Below are 11,377 nucleotides of genomic sequence, written 5' to 3'. Positions count from 1 at the left end.
TGTGTCAATCAATTTAGAGTTTACATCATTTTTTTGAACTAATTTCACATTTAACAAAAAAATAAAAAGTTAAAAAATTAAGAGCAGTGTTTATCAGCGTGAAAACTTATTTTAATATCATTCCAATAGAAGAATGAAATTTAGAATGGAAATGGGTAATGTGTCAAAGAGACAACAACCTGACCATAGGGCAGACAACAGCCACAGGCCACCAATGGGTCTTCAATGCATCGAGAAACTCCTGCACCTGGAGGTGTCATTCAGCTGACCTCTTAACAAATATGTACTAGTTCAGTGATACTGGACGTCAACATAACTCTAAATTATACACAAGAAACTAAAATTAAAAATCATACAAGACTAATAAAGGTCAAAGGTTCCTGACTTTGGACAGGCCCAAAAATGTGGCAGGGTTTAACATGATTTTTTGAGATCTCAACCCTATCCCTATATCACTAACCAATGTAGAAAAAACAAACACACAACAATACGTACAGTAAAACTCAGTTTAAGAGAAGTCCGAGTCGGATTTCAGAAAAGGTAACAAAAGAAACTTAACAAAATGACAATAATACATAAATAACAAGACTACTAGCAGTTACTAACATGCCAGTTCCAGACCTCAATTAAACTGATTGAAAGATTATGTTTTCATCATATGAATATCAAACACAATTCCTCCTGTGAGGGGTTAAGTATTATACCATCATAAAATATATGAGAACATAACTTGTGTCATGCCAACAACTAGTTTTAGAATAAATGTGTTTATTCCGATGCAAAGACCCAATAAGTGAATCAATATTACAGCCAAAATATGTAATCTTTAATAACCTGACAATAGTATCGTAACTATATCCATTCTAAGTATGTCTGTTTAAAGGTTTTGTTAGCTTTTGAGGTGAATACTTTCATTTTTGTGCTTTGTAAAGAATATTACCACAAAAGATTTTTCAGTAATAAATAAATTTCTCTAGCTAAAATCTAATACGTTGTTACATAGTCTCTTTGCACTGTTAATTGACCTCTGAAACAAAATTATCAAGATTTCTGTGTTTCAGTGAATCCTTTCCCTATATAACTATGTTTGATGTGTTTGTGCTTTTGATTTTCCCATTGGTGAGGGGACTGTCCATTTTGCATTTTCCTCAGAGTGCAGTGTTTTTGTGACTACTTTATACACATAATTTCTCATTCTCTTTCAGCTGATTACTGACCAATTAATCATGGTTAGTAACAGATCTTGTTTTATATTTTGCATCTAAATTTTGCCAACATTTCAAAGTCAATGTACCATGACTGAGTGAGGGTTAGTGACATATAATGTTCCAATAGTGGGTAAGCAAAATCTCCATAAAATTCCCATGAAGGATTTTATCCATTTATAATGTTCATATTATTGCTCCTGAGGATGTGGATCTCTCCATTGATTCGAGTTTGAATACCCAGTGTGGTAATGAAGATTATAAATGTTATAAAACATTGAAAACCTTTAATTTTTTATACATGTTGTCCTGTAACTTGTCTGCGGTTGTTGGTCAGATAACTGAATAAAATTTAAAATTTTATACTTTTATTTTTTTCTTTTACTAGCAAATCCCTTAAGATCAGCTTTTTTAACAAACTGTACTCCATCTTTAAACTTTCCAACCTGTCCATCCACATAGCCACCCACATCATTCCTGTCTTTTTGTCTAAAAATTAAAAAAGCATGGTTATGTACATTTCATCAAAATGAATGTAGATTCCAACAGTGTATCAAATAAGATATTGTATTTCTCCTATTGAGACAATTTCATTTAAAATAATTCACTTGTTAAGAAAATAACATTTCATAGAGGACAATTTTCACTTTAGGCTAAATATGGCCTTGAGTTTCAACTTTATCAAAAAAATTGTAAATTTGAGGAAGTGGTCTAGTGCTTTTAATGTAGTTAGCGAAGTCAAGTGCATCCGCATAGTGTAAGGCGATTTGGTGCCACAATATCTCAGTAGAATTTCGGCTGTGATGTATTTGAAGATCTTGTCTTGCTCAGTATTTTTGTTTTGAGGTAAATCTCTAAAATTTGTTTTCAAGAATAATGTTTATAATCATTTAACGTTTTTATGTCTAACATGTTGAATACATTTGTTTTACTTCAACATGAATCGATGTAACCTTTCCTTTAGATACACTGTAACCATACCTTCTTTTGCCTCTGTTTGGTGCGACTTTATACCCTAAGCTTCTGTCCTGTAAGGAAATGAGGTTTATGCTTATGACACTAGATAATAATGGCATTATTCAATGCACAGCAGTTTTCTAAAAAATTAACAAGTTTGAGAAATCTTAATATTCAGAAGCATAAAAAGAAGGAATTTAAACATAAAAGGAAAACAAACAGTATTTATTCAGAATGGGGTTTCCTTGCTAGTTCTTATTTTTTGAACAAATCTATACTTAAGATAAAATCAAAATTTATAAACTGACCAATACTAAATTTATTATCATTTTGAAATACATTGAATTAAGAGATGTTGATTTTTTACTTACTATTTCTCTCTGTATTTTCTCGTTTGCCTTCTCAGTTTTTTTCATTGTAATAAACTCTTTATAATTGTAAAACTTGTTCTTTGGTGGCTGAAACACAAGAAATTAAGGTTCTTTAAGTTTTCATAATGCTCCTAAGAAATTTGTATCCAGTCATCATGTCTTGCAAGCAAACATAAACTTCTTGAACAAACTGGTTCCAGTTGAGAAAGTTAAAATATTTAAAAAATATGAACTTTTTGAATTTGCAATCAACCCAGGAAACATGATCTGCTCTTGTTTTGGTAGTGATTTCAGAATTGTTCTTAGGTGTGGGCCCACTGACTGCATAAGAGGCATGCTTCAGTGATCCCCAAAATATGATCAATAAAAAAATAATTACAGCTAAACTGGGACAGGAGGGACAATCTGCCTCTGGTACTGATAATGAAAAATTTGGTGACCATTCATAAATAATTTTAAAGAAATTTTTGAGTTGTAATTTTTCTCAAATTTATATATTAAGTCAATTCTCAATATTTAGCAATTGTAAATTAAAAAAAAACCACTAAAATATTTCCTGAAAGAGTTTCTTGATATTTTTCCAGAAATTCTCCTTCCACCATTTGCAAATGTTTAACTACTTCTTCTGCCATATTAAAATGCCATGAAAATGTAGGTAACAACCTTGACAAAATACAAATATCTGTCTCTATTCAAAATGAACAAACCAGTTCTTTTGAAACTCATCTGATTTGTAATTGTGTCATGTTCTATTTTACAAAATTTTGGTCCATTACCAAAGTACCATGAAGAAGTTCTAAACAAACAGGTAATAACAATTGAATTTAATCTTTGTTGAAAAATTATTAAATGAATGGGTAGTATAAACAGATGAAATAAAAGACTTTTTAGTGTAGGACATCTAACAAATATTATCCTTGTAGTCCTGGTAATGTACTATACATGCACATCCATGTATAGTATAAAATGATAAATGTCAATTCAGGAGTACAGTTTCAGGGGAGATAACTGATAAATGATCCTAAATTTCCAGTTTTAAAGTGAATTTTTCAGCTTATATTTCGTTTTTAACCTCAATATGATGTCCCTACAATACCTTGGCTCCTAGCTGTACAAGGAGAGCCACCATGGCTTCATCTTTTTTATTTCCTTCAAAACCTTTTATACCAAATTTTCTGACTTCAAATCTTGCTCTCTTCATGTCAAATTCTTCATCTGAGTTACCATCCTTCATTCCTGTATGTTTTCCTAATCCTTTATTCTACAAAAAAAAATTAATTGAAGACATGCTTATTAATAAGTATTTGTAATACAGATTATTCTTTCAATTTATGTTCTTTTGAATTAAACAACGTATGTATAAAAAAGAAGATGTGGTATATATGATAGTCAATGAGAGACAATTCTCAACAAGAGACCAAAGTGACACAGAAATTAACAGCTATAGGTCATCATATGGCTTTCAACAATGAAGAAAGCCCATACAGCATAGTCAGCTATATTAGGCCCCGAAATCACAAATGGAAAAACAAATCAAACGAGAAAACTATTAATTTACAGCAAACAAAAAAACAAATATGAAACCCAACAACAAATGGTAACCACTAAATTACAGGTTCTTGACTTAGTACAGGCACATTCATCCATAAAGTGGCAGGGTTAATATGTCTATTTGCTTTGGAATAAATCTAGTCAAATATGGTTACATACAATAGAGATAACTTGGAAAGTAGACAAGGACAGACAGAGCTTAAGCAGTTTATCACTCCTTCTATAAGGCTTAGTCTGTTATAGTTTACCCTAAAATTTGATAAAAAAATCTAACAATTCTATTGTCCCAATAAATAAATATTTGAGTTAAATTCTAAAGACATAATATATATCATACATATATTATAACACATATATTATAATGTACCTTTCTTTTTCGTTTGCTAGGATTTTCATACACAACAACCTCAGGACCCATTGTGGGTTTTCCATTTTTATTTTTCTGTGAGATAGATTGTTTTTCAGATTCTAACTTCTCTTCTAATTCGTTTAACCCAAGTTCATTTTTCATTTCAAAGAGAGTTCTTTTTTGTCCTGTTAATTTACATATGTCTTCATTCTTAATATTTTCATTTACTCTTGGATTCAGTAAAAGTTCTTTCTTCTGTTTCTTCCTTTCCTTTTTCTTTTGTCGTCTGTTACCTTTACTGTTTGATGAATCTTTATCTAAATCATCCTCATCTGCTCTTTGTTTTTTCTTTCTCTTTTGTTTCTTATTGAAACTTTCATCCAGCAAGCTTTCATCTGGAAATTGAAAATACACAAGTTAACTTTGCACTAGATAGTCATGGCATGAAAAAAATTTGAACCAGCTGAACTAATATTTCTATACAATATCATTCAATTATAAAATGTTTTCAACTAAAAGTGATGAAAACAGTGCTGCTGTCTTATTGCAGTGTAATTTGCAATCATACCACATCTTCTTATGTAATAATTAAGTGTGATGGGATATTCTAAAAGAGTTAGATTGCATCTATTAACAGTGTTAATTGAAAAAAAATTGAAGAAATGTTGTTTCATTACTATTGCAAATAAAAAGTAACCCCAGGTCCCCTATAAAGACATCTTGCTGATATCAGTTTCATAGGAAATTGTTCAATTAGGCCAAACCAATTTAATTTCTTGTTCTACGGATTTTTGGACTCCAAAATATGGGGCGAGCGAGCGATTTGAAAATTTTAATAAAAAAATATTTAATTTGCAAATTTTTGAGGCGAAGCTTAAAAAGAAAAGGCGAGCGATTATAATTTTTTTTTGTAAACATTAAAAAGTAGATTTTGACAATATTAAAACTTGATTTATCACTTGTACGTTGACATTTCTTTAATTTCTGATGTATTTTTTTCCCTGTTCACCAAGAAATAGTTACATCTGGTCTATGTGTGTGTGAATGACATTGAGACAATTCTCCATTCAAGTCATAATCAGTTTGGGGGCAACCCCTTAATGTTATACATATCCCTTTTACATGTTTTTATGAGGGATCAATATAATTTATAATATATTTGTTTGTATAAAAGAGCTCATATTTTCTCAAAGAACTATATATCTATCTGGTATTAAATGGTCAAAACATGCCCAAGAATTTTGTAATATTCCTGGACTTTAACCATGTTAACACATCTACTTTAACAGTTTAATATTATTCAAAATAAGTGAACCCCTCTTTTAGAACAAGTTGTTTAAAATATGATGCAACTCTCCTCTTTTTGAGTACAAAATTCTATGTTTTCAAAGGTTTTGTATAGAAGAACTATACAAATCCTTGGTATTTCTGTTTTCTTTTCTACATCAATAAAATGACCCCTTATCTGAGGGAGGGTTGTTCTCAACCTGATAATAACAAACACAGGTCGAAGTACGGCCTTTTACACAGGGCTTTGATACAGATTAAACAGCTAGCTATAAAGGACCCCAAAATTATTAGCGTACACAATTCGAACAGGAAAACCAACGGTCTAATTTATATATATATTTCGGAACAGGAAAATACCAAATTATGAACAACATCAACAAACGATAACTGCTAAACAACAGGCCCCTGAATCAATCAGGACAGGTGCATAAACATGCAGTGGCTATACATGTAGATAGTTTTGTTTCGCCAGCATACAATATAATTTCAGTTGAAGGCAAATCCTTCAGAAGTTCTACGTACTTTATTCTAACAGCGAACATGTTTTGATAGGGAATATAAGTAAGGGGGAAAGAAACCAATTGTTTGTTCTTTTAATACAGGTATTTCCGCGCTGTTATAAATTTATATCGGAGCACTCCCTCTTTGGATAAATAGGTTTCATGCTGAAGCAAATATTCTCACAGATATTTGCACCTTGTGGTGGGGTGATTTTATGTTTAAAGTCGTTATATACAGGTTAGACTGTGATTTTAAAACAAATGTTGATATCTTTTTATAATATTTACAAAAACAACGGTGCGGGAAATGGACATGATGACATTTCCGGATGCGGGAAGCGGGAATATAAAAAAATAAAAAAATTCTGTTTTGAAAAAATAGGTGCGGGCGGGTCCAGCGAACAAGGAATCAAATTGGTGTGGCCTTACCAGCCTTTCTTAAAGAAAATTGTTGAAATAACATTCTTTCACAAGGAAAAAGTTATCCTTTGCTAAAACTAGATATCTATATTTACGAATATGTTAGCCTTTTTTATCTATGAAATAAAGTTGTGTTTAGATATTGCGGAGTATTTGTGTAAATGGTAGATGTTAATTGTTTTCATAAGGAGAGAGACTTAGATTGAATGTAATAAAAAGGTTCTTTTGTTATTTTGTTTAAGTATTTACTTTGATTCACTTAACTCAAAAAGTGGGTAGTTTCACAGTTACAACAAATTAAATGCCAGTTTTGATAATTGATAAAAATGTTTGTATTTAATGTAGAATTTTACAGAACAAGCAACACATTATTGTTTGTGAGGTCACTTATGTTATTTCTGTATTAAGAAGAATGAATATTTCAAATCATTCATCTATGGTTGAAATAAATGTACATGTGTACAGTAAACAGAAATATGAATGTAGAGTCTTGTGGTAGAACAAATTATCTATATGTTGGTTTTCTTATTGAATTGTTAATACCTTATACATGTCAATCTGCAATCATTAAGTTTATAAAATGTGATTTACACACAAAAGCAACATCATTTGGGGGAGTTTTCTGTTGTGAAAACACACATGTTGTGTATTTGTCATTGAGGTAAGATAGGATTTAGTATTTTTTTAGGTTTTGTAGATTGGTGTTGCATATTGTTTATAGATTTGTTGAGATTTTAAATCAATCATCTAATCATTGTTATAAACATTTTTTTGTATTATACTACTTACTGTAATCATGTAACCTTTTCAGAAGACTGTTTGTGATATTCTCATCAGCCATTCTCCTTCACTTCAACTTCATAAAATATTCACCACTGTACAAAATGATTCCCAGTAAAACAAATTGAACGCAGAGAGACTAAGAACTTGTCCGATCTGTAAATTAATTTTGAATGACAATCAATCACAAAAAAAATATAAAAATAAAAAGAAGAATGTATCCAAGGACACAAATGCCCCAGCTCAAGCTTTTCAATTTTCCTTGTTAAAAAAGGGTCATATATATATGTGACCATAGAACAGTAAATAACTCCCGACCCAAATTCAAACTATGGCTGTGTGTTGTGGTTCTTAGCATTTGTCTGATTTTCATAAATTTTTGAGATTGTATAAAAACTTTAACCATATCAACAGCTTTAAAAGGCCTTAACATGAAAAATGTGTGTCAATTGTGCTTCTGCATGTTTAAAATGAATGATAAATCAAAACTTAATTTCTATAAATAATTTATCAGCAACTACATGTACCATCATTGACCATAGGAGAAAAAAAGCAAGATATTTCACTGATACATGTATGTTGTGGGGAATCATATTCCTTTGTACATTTTTATTTTATTTTGTAATTCTCTGTTAAATTATGTTAATCTGTACATTGGCTCATACATGTGATCGACCAAATTTTAGTTCTTTTTATGATCATGATGATAGTCAAAGTTCAAGTCTGCTGGCTGGTTGGGGAATAATTCTAGGTCTATGTAATGCTCTTCTTTCTTCTTCTTTTACTTTAGGTATACAATATTCCAACGACTTGTTCTATTCTAATAAGCTTTTTCATACTTTAGTAATTGCTCTACATGTAAATTTTAATTATATTTTTTTAAATTTTGAATATCATGAACATGGGCTTATTTTTTGGTAATGCATGCTGTTTGGTATGAGCCAAGGCTATGTGTTGAAGACTGTACCTTGATCTATAATGGTTTACTTTTAAAAATTGTTACTTGGATGGAGAGTTGTTTCATTGGCACTCATACCACATCTCCCTATATCTATTTAGCATGTACTTCAATATGGCTTTGTTGTTAATGTAATATAACTGGTCTGCATGTAATGTGTTGTGCGTCTAATGTGTTGTTTTTTTATTCGATGAAAAGCTCGTAAGATAGTACATGTATATCTGAACCGAAACAATAAAACTTTTTTCGTATTCGTATTCGTCAGTATTCCAGAAGAGAACTTTTTAGAGAACAGTCATTATATTGCTTTGTTTACAACAATGCTGCCTACAGAACTTCTAGACGAAATGATATGTATTGACCATGATACCCTTACTGACTTACAATCTACCAGCAGCGGTATAATTCGCTGTTAATCTTGATAGTTGTTGTTAACCTTAATTCACAATAAATACTTTTTACATGGGCGCAGACATCTTGAAAATAACGCCATCTACACGAGCTTATGTCAACTCGTACCTTTACAATCTCGTCCTAGAGTGCAATACATAACGATTGTAGTACCGATTATTATGAAGAGTGAAAATATAATCAGCTAAAACAAGTAATAATTTCATTTATTAGCACTATATTGAGAAAAAAAACCCAATAAACACATTATCTATTAGCAGTAGAACTTATCATTTGTCTTAATGTTGGTCGGTCATTACTTATATATGCTACCCTAGTCGAACTTGTTCAGTGTTCGACACTGATGTACACTGTACATACTTCAGATGCGTGCAAAAGCAAGAATGGCTGGTACTATTACTTGTCATTTATGTACAGAAGAAGATATATTATTTCAAATCGGAGAAGTCATGCATCGAATGTAGTGAAAAAACACGCTGCTCTCAGAAAGAGTTTTGACAGAGTAGGATGTTGAAGCGAATGTGTTGATTCTATTCCCCCACCATTCGCGGAAAAGGAGACATGAGTAACGTTATGCATGCATTGCTGTTATTGTAACTTACAAAGAAGATCACAGCTATAAGCTAGAAATTAAAGACAAAATATAACGTGCACTTTACACCAGAAATCTGTTTGAAATGATTACAGTAACTCTATTCCTGGTCAAATAATGAAAAGTCACAAAGAACAACTGTTAGTAAAGTTTCTTTGTAGGAAGACCAGGGACAAAAGTCAGTAGAGGTAGCTTAACTGCAGTCCTTGATATAGGGTTGCTACAAAGAAGCTATTTAACCAAAAGTTCCAAGTTTATGAGTTGAAATAATCGCTTCGAAGACCGTTATATATGGAATACTTGTTTGACAGATGACGCTGGATATGTTGCAATGGTTGTAACATCAATCCCGTTATCATTTAGTCAAATGAAACATACCGAATTAGACTTCATATTCCCGTTTTTTTGTGTAACATATGCAACACGACTGGTGTCGCGTGTGGATTAAGTTCTGCTAGCCCTGCCGTTGAACCTTAGATCGCCCAATGTTTTGCATGGACTATTGTAAACAGCAACCCTGTTTCAAAGAAATCAATAGTACGCAATGCATCAACTCAATATGAACGGGCTGATTGAATGTATCTACATAGAAAAGTACAATATTGGGAAGATGAAATCATCCTTTTTGCCGACCACCATTGTCAATTTCTGTATGAAAATCAAGCTGGAGGAAGACTTAACTGTATCTTTTGTATCCTTTATTTCAAGTTCGATGGGATAGATGCGTTCAACAAAGTCCCCAAATTTTGAACTATTTAGTGAGAGGGAATCATCTAAATAGCAGAACGGATACTGCTAGCTTCTTTCGATAATTCTCAAGAAGCTCCTGTATGAATTCGACCTGAAATGAATAAAGATACATGTCGACACGAAGAGGAAAACAGTTGGTATCCGAATGCAGGCTTGAATGTCTAATGTAAGTTGAAAAACACGCCATCCAACATCCAAATATATTGTCAATCAAAAATCTTGATAATGTTTTTCAGAGCATTTTAGTAAAGCATTGAATTTGCAAGACGTCGAAGTAACATGTTACAGACATTTACAATATCATTTCCAAAATAACTTGTTTTTTTTTATGAATACATAACTTATACATTTTTTTTTAGTAAATACACACAATTTGCCAAATTCTGTTAAAACTGTGGTTTCGTGCTTATCTTCAGGCATTTTATCGACTGTTTAGAGTTAGCAAATTTATTGTAATCAAAGGCAACAGTAGTATAACTCTGTGCGATAGTCCTATATCGTTAAAAGCGAAAACAAATCCGGTTACAAACTAAAACCACAAGGAACACGTCAACTTTAAGAAGAAAACAGAAACACTGATCTGAAACAAAAACAAACGTCAAAATACACAGAAACGGACTATTCGATAACTGCCACATTACTGACTTGGTATAGGGCATTTTAAGAAAAAAAAAGTGGAGGTTGGACCAATTTACGTTATGGCTTACCAAAGCTCCCGCTTATATGGGAATGTTAAAAATACCGCTAGAATGATATTACATGAAAGACTACAGTACACATAAACGCATGAACACCAAGGACGGAGAAATGCACAGACTAATTTAATGTAAAAACATGTGTATCATAGCATAGCAACGGACCTCCTCCCATTGAACCTACACCAGTACATCGGTACACCAGAAAATTAAAGAAGTATAAATTAAGCATCACCTGAATGTATAAACGCATACGCTAACCTAGTTTTTTTTGTGTATTATGTATCTTTTTCCTCAGTTAATAAATGCAAATTTGTTCAGTTTGTGGATATGAATGATATATTTAGAAAACAAAGAATAGTAAATTAACTAATATAAAAAATATGTTTCTTGCAGTCGAGTGAAGGATTAGACTGAAAAGCACTTGTGTAGTTTGGGAGTTGCACACTACTAAAATTCTAAAGCCAAATACAAAAACTAACTTTTTAGTCTAATCATGCTAATAGTCTTGTAGTTTTGTCCTCCTACTCCATTTAAAATGTAGTCAC

General features: G+C 31.7%; 1 protein-coding gene across 2 annotated transcripts; it reads right to left on the bottom strand.

Moving 5' to 3' along the window:
• Positions 1 to 1,556: 1,556 nt before the first annotated feature.
• LOC134706788 (uncharacterized protein C1orf131 homolog) lies at positions 1,557 to 8,871 on the bottom strand. Of its 2 annotated transcripts, none has more exons than XM_063566062.1 (7): positions 8,766 to 8,871; positions 7,433 to 7,579; positions 4,452 to 4,828; positions 3,630 to 3,794; positions 2,534 to 2,620; positions 2,187 to 2,233; positions 1,557 to 1,694 (listed from the first exon to the last, which is right to left on the bottom strand). In XM_063566062.1, the coding sequence occupies exons 2-7, from the start codon at positions 7,482 to 7,484 to the stop codon at positions 1,574 to 1,576; spliced, it is 849 nt and encodes a 282-aa protein (XP_063422132.1). In that variant the 5' UTR covers positions 7,485 to 7,579; positions 8,766 to 8,871; the 3' UTR covers positions 1,557 to 1,573. The 2 variants fall into 2 exon arrangements, with proteins under 2 accessions (XP_063422132.1, XP_063422133.1); XM_063566063.1 differs by having other exon boundaries at positions 8,837 to 8,855.
• Between the last annotated feature and the right edge of the window lie 2,506 nt (positions 8,872 to 11,377).

Source organism: Mytilus trossulus, chromosome 2 (assembly GCF_036588685.1).
Source record: "Mytilus trossulus isolate FHL-02 chromosome 2, PNRI_Mtr1.1.1.hap1, whole genome shotgun sequence".
Lineage (NCBI taxonomy): Eukaryota > Metazoa > Mollusca > Bivalvia > Mytilida > Mytilidae > Mytilus > Mytilus trossulus.
This window is presented reverse-complemented; position numbering and strand designations above follow the sequence as displayed.